The sequence below is a fragment of the Salmo salar genome, chromosome 10 (genome assembly GCF_965601325.2).
Source record: "Salmo salar chromosome 10, fSalSal1, whole genome shotgun sequence".
Taxonomy (NCBI): Eukaryota; Metazoa; Chordata; class Actinopteri; order Salmoniformes; family Salmonidae; genus Salmo; species Salmo salar.
The window spans coordinates 115,579,001-115,585,000 of NC_138300.1; the positions used below are offsets into that span (position 1 = coordinate 115,579,001).

Sequence of the window (6,000 nt, forward strand, 5' to 3'; positions counted from 1 at the left end):
TTGTGTACGTTGACCTGTTTAAAGGTCTTACTCACGTCGACTATGGAGAGCGTGATCACACAGTCGTCCGGAACAGCTGATGCTCTCATGCATGCCTCAGTGTTGCTTGCCTCAAAGCGAGCATAGAAGTGATTTGGCTATTTCAGCCACACCCATTGCTGACAGGTGTATAAAATTGAGCACAAAACCATGCAATCTCCATAGACAAACATTGGCAGTAGAATGGCCTTACTGAAGAGCTCAGTGACATTCAACATGGCACCGTCATATGATGCCACCTTTCCAACAAGTAAATTTGTCAAATTTCTGCCCTGCTAGAGCTGCTCCGATCAAAAGTCTAGGAGCAACAACGGCTCAGCCGCGAAATGGTAGGCCACAGAAGCTCACAGAACTGAACCGCGAGTGCTGGAAGTAACGTCAGCACAAGAACTATTCGTCGGGAGCTTCATGAAATGGGTTTCTATGGCCCAGCAGCCGCACACAAGCCTAAGATCACCATGCACAATGCGAATAATCGGCTGGTGTGGTGTAAAGCTTGCTGCCATTGAACTCTGGAACAGTGGAAATGTGTTCTCTAGAGTGATGAATCACACTTCACCATCTGGCAGTCCGACAAATGAATCTGGGTTTGGCGGATGCCAGGAGTATGCTACCTGCCCGATAGCATTGTGCCAATTGTGAAGTTTGGTGGAGGAGGGATTATGATCTGGGGCTGTTAAATAAATGTATTTCACCTTTATTTAACCAGGTAGGCCAGTTTACAACTGTGACCTGGCCAAGATAAAGCAAAGCAGTGCGACAAAAACAACAATGATATTCTAGACGATTCTGTGCTCCCAACTTTGTGGCAACAGTTTGGGGAAGGCCCTTTCCTGTTTCAGCAATGCAATGCTCCTGTGCACAAAGTGAGGTCCATACAGAAATGGTTTGTCAAGATCGGTGTGGAAGAACTTCACTGGCCTGCACAGAGCACTGACATCAAACCCATTGAACACCTTTGGCAATGTTCCATCATCTAGTGGAAAGCCTTCCCAGAAGAGTGGAGGCTGTTATAGCAGCAAAGGAGGGACCAACTCCATATTAATGCCCATGATTTTGGAATTAGATGTTTGACGAGCAGGTATCCACATACTTTTGGTCATGTAGTGTATATCTATATATTGTAGGTATATGAACTGAAGGTATATCTATGTATTGTAGTTATATAAACTGAAGGTGTATCTTTATATTGTAGGTATATAAACTGAAGGTATATCTAGATATTGTACGTATATTAACTGAAGGTTTAACTATATATTGTAGGTATATAAACTGAAGGTATATCTAGATATTGTAGTTATATAAACTGAAGGTGTATCTTTATATTGTAGGTATATAAACTGAAGGTATATCTAGATTTTGTACGTATATTAACTGAAGGTTTAACTATATATTGTAGGTATATAAACTGAAGGTATATCTAGATATTGTAGTTATATAAACTGAAGGTATATCTTTATATTGTAGGCATATAAACTGAAGGTATATCTAGATATTGTAGTTATATAAACTGAAGGTATATCTTTATATTGTTGGTATATGAACTGAAGGTATATCTAGATATTGTAGTTATATAAACTGAAGGTATATCTTTATATTTTAGGTATATGAAATGAAGCAGAGTACGGGTGTTGGGGCGAAGATCAACACATTGGTAAACAAAGTGACAGAACCTCTCTATCCCAACGTGGAGGATAACAGGACACAAAATATTAAGCATCTCTCCTACATGTTCTCCAGAGAAAAACAACACCTGTGAGTATATACTTTATGTCTTTTGATAATATAGGGTATACAGGACTGTATAGACTGTATAAATGTACCTTAACATATGGACTTCAATTCCTGCTCCAAACCATCTTGGTTTCAAGGACATTTAATGCACTTGTAATGTACAATACCAGTCAAAAACCTGGACACACCTACTCATTCAAGGCTTTTTCTTTATTTTAGCTATATTCTACATTGTAGAATAATAGTGAAGACATCAAAACTATGAAATAACACATATAGAATCATGTAGTAACCAAAAAAGTGTTAAACAAATCAAAATATATTTTAGATTTTAGATTCTTCAAAGTAGCCACCCTTTGCCTTGATGACAGCTTTGCAAACTCTTGGCATTCTCTCAAACAGCTTGTCTTGGAATGCTTTTCCAACAGTGTTGAAGGAGTTCCCACATATGCTGAGCACTTGTTGGCTGCTTTTCCTTCACTCTGCAGTCCAACTCATCCCAAACCATGTCAATTGGTTGAAGGTTGGGTGATTGTGGAGGCCAGGTCATCTGATGCAGCACTCCATCACTCTCCTTGGTCAAATAGCCCTTACACAGCCTGGAGGTGTGTTGGGTCATTGTCCTGTTGATAAACAATTGATAGTCCCGCTAAACGTATCGCTGTAGAATGCTGTGGTAGCCATGCTGGTTAAGTGTGCCTTGAATTCTAAATAAATCACAGACAGTATCATAAGCAAAGCACCCCCACACCATCACACCTCATCCATGCTCACGGTGGCAACCACACACGCGGAGATCATCTGTTCACTTACTCTACGTCTCACAAAGACACGGCGGTTTGAACCAATAATCTCAAATTTGGACTCATCAGACCAAAGGACAGATTTCCACTGGTCTAACGTCCGTTGATCGTGTTTCTTGGCCCAAGCAAGTCTTTTCTTCTTATTGGTGTCCTTTAGAAGTGGTTTCTTTCCAGCAAGTCAACCAGGAAGGCCTGATTCACGCAGTCTCCTCTGAACAGTTGATATTGAGATGTATCTGTTACTGTCACAATCGTCGTACAGAGCGGTCCTTGGCGCAGCATGAGTTGAGTTCCACATAATTTTAATTCACAGTGAAACAACAAAAATAACAAAACTTCCAACGAACGTGAAGTACAGCGCGCACATAGGCACTAACTGAAACAATATCCCACAAAGCAGGTGGGAGAAAGGGCTTCCTAAATATGATCCCCAATTAGAGGCAACGATTACCAGCTGCCTCTAATTGGGAACCATACAACTCACCAACATAGAAATAGAATGACTAGAACACCCCCCTAGTCACGCTCTGACCTAAACACCATAGAGAACCAAGGGCTCTCTATGGTCAGGGTGTGACAGTTACTTGAACTCTGTGAAGCATTTATTTGGGCTGCAATCTGAGGTGCAGATAACTCCAATGAACTTATCCTCTTCAGCAGAGGTAACTCTGGGTCTTCTTTTCCTGTGGCGGTCCTCATCAAAGGTGCGGACTAAGGCCGCAAAACCTGAAACCAGATGGGGAGGGTAGGGGGGGTGACTAGTGTCGGTGGCGGCTCCGGTGCGGGTCGTAGCCCCCGCCCAGACCCCGGATCCGGCCATGGCGCCGGGCTGAACGCTGTGCCTGGGCTGGGCATCGGCGCAGAGGAAGGCTCCGGCCTTGGAGCGGTACTGGATGCCGTGCCTGGACTGGGCACCGGCGCAGAGGAGGGCTCCGGCCATGGAGTGTGACTGGATGCTGTGCCTGGACTGGGCACCGGTGCAGAGCAGGGCTCCGGCCATGGAGCTGGGTTGGACGCCGTGCCTGGACTGGGCACCGGTGCAGAGGAGGGCTCCGGCCATGGAGCTGGGTTGGACGCCGTGCCTGGACTGGGCACTGGCGCAGAGGAAGGCTCCGGCCTTGGAGCTGGACAGGACACCGTGCCTGGACTGGACATTGGTGCAGAGGAAGGCTCCAGCCATGGAGCGGGACTGGACACCGTGCCTGGACTGGGCACCGGCGTAGAGGAAGGCTCCGGCCTTGGAGCGGGACTGAACGCCGTGCCTGGACTGAGCACCGGCGCAGAGGAGAGTTCCTGCCATGGAGCGGGACTGGACGCTGTGCCTGGACTGGGCACCAGCGCAGACGTATGCTCCTGCCAGGGAGCGGGACTGGACACCGTGCCTGGACTGGGTATCGGCGCAGGTTGCACCAGACTGATGACATGCTCCTCAGGTCGAGTGCGTGGAGCCGGCACAGGACATACAGGGCTGGGGAGGCGCACTGGAGGCCTGGTGCGTGGAGCCGGCACAGATGGCACCGGACTGGTGACACGCACTTCAGGGTGAGTGTGGGGAGCTGGCACAGGACTCACCAGACTGCTGACAGGCTCTTCAGGTCGAATGTTGTGCAGAACACACCTGCACAACATCTCTCTCCTCTCTCTCTCTCCCATCTTCTCAATCGCCTCCCTGACGGTCTCTGGCTCTTCAGGACGAGTGCGGGGAGCCGGCACAGGACGTACCGGGCTGGGGAGGCGCACTGGAGGCCTGGTGCGTGGAGCCGCCACAGGTGGCACCGGACTGATAACACGCTTCTAGCCAACATCATTCTCCGATATCCCTCGTCACACTGCTCCATCGACTCCCAGGTGGGCTCTGGCTCTCTCCTTGGCTCGGCCAACCACCCCTCGTGCCCCCCCCTCAAAACATCTTGGGGTTTCTGTGGCCGCGGTCCCCGGCGTCGTCGCTGTCCTTCCTGAGTCCTCTGCGACTCCCGCTAAGGAAGGGTCTCGTGTCCTCCCATGATTTCTTCCCAGGTCCAAAACTCCCTTACCTCCGTCACACGCTGCTTGGTCCTTGTGAGGTGGGATATTCTGTCACGATCGTCGTACAGAGCAGACCAAGGTGCAGCGTGAGTTGAGTTCCACATAATTTTAATTCACAGTGAAACAACAAAAACAACACAACATCCAACGAACGTGAAGTACAGCGCGCACATAGGCACTAACTGAAACAATATCCCACAAAGCAGGTAGGAGAAAGGGCTTCCTAAATATGATCCCTAATTAGAGGCAACGATTACCAGCTGCCTCTAATTGGGAACCATACAACTCACCAACATAGAAATAGAATGACTAGAACACTCCCCTAGTCACGCTCTGACCAAAACACCATAGAGAACCAAGGGCTCTCTATGGTCAGGGCATGACAGTTACTTGAACTCTGTGAAGCATTTATTTGGGCTGCAATCTGAGGTGCAGTTAACTCCAATGAGCTTATCCTCTTCAGCAGAGGTAACTCTGGGTTTTCTTTTCCTGTGGCGGTCCTCATGAGAGCCAGTTTCATCGTCGCGCTTGATGGTTATTGCGACTGAACTTGAAGAAACGTTCAAAGTCCTTGACTAATTTCTTAAAGTAATGATGGACTGTCAATTCTCTTTGCTTATTTGAGCTGTTCTTGCTATAATATGAACTTGATCTTTCACCAAATAGGGCTGTCTTCTGTATACCACACCTACCTTGTCACAACACAGCTGATTGGCTCAAACGCATTAAGAAGGAAAGAAATTCCACAAATTAACTTTTAACACGGCACGCCTGTCAATTGAACTGCATTCCAGGCGGCTACCTCATGAAGCTGGTTGAGAGAATGCCAAGAGTGTGCAAAGCTGTCATCAAGGCAAAGGGTGGCTACTTTGAAGAATCTCAAACATAAAATATATTTTTGATTTGTTTAACACTTTTTTGGTTACTACATGATTCCAAATGTGTTATTTCATAGTTTTGATGTCTTCACTATTATTCTATAATGTAGAATGTAGTAAAAATAAAGAAAAAGCCTTGAATGAGTAGGTGTGTCCAAACTTTTGACTGGTACTGTAAATGTCTAGTGGCATATGATATGGCATGTGGTGGCATATGCCTGTTCGCACACATTAAGGACAGGCAAGAAAAATAGCTGAAGGCATATACGTTGTTCTGAAGAATTATATACATCACTATATACAGTATGTCTTCCAATCACATATACAAAACTGTTCTCTAAAATTCCATTCCTGTACCCATCCATCTTTGTTTACGGGAATTTAATGGACATAATCTAATTGACTACTGTAGTGGTGTACGGTATAGTATGTGGCATACCCATTGACAACAGAACAGAACAATAGCTGAAGGCCTGAAGGTCTGACAGATAGTACAACAACAGACTATCAGTAATAACTGT

General features: G+C 46.3%; 1 protein-coding gene across 3 annotated transcripts in view; it reads left to right on the plus strand.

Moving 5' to 3' along the window:
• The window catches only part of LOC106561616 (anoctamin-1), a 98,716-nt gene that overhangs the window by 46,565 nt on the left and 46,151 nt on the right, over window positions 1-6,000 (plus strand). For all 3 annotated transcript variants that reach the window (XM_082957408.1, XM_014125737.2, XM_014125742.2), the window contains one exon: window positions 1,643-1,794. In XM_082957408.1, the coding sequence (XP_082813534.1) occupies window positions 1,643-1,794 (152 nt within the window). The remainder of the gene's footprint in view (window positions 1-1,642; window positions 1,795-6,000) is intronic.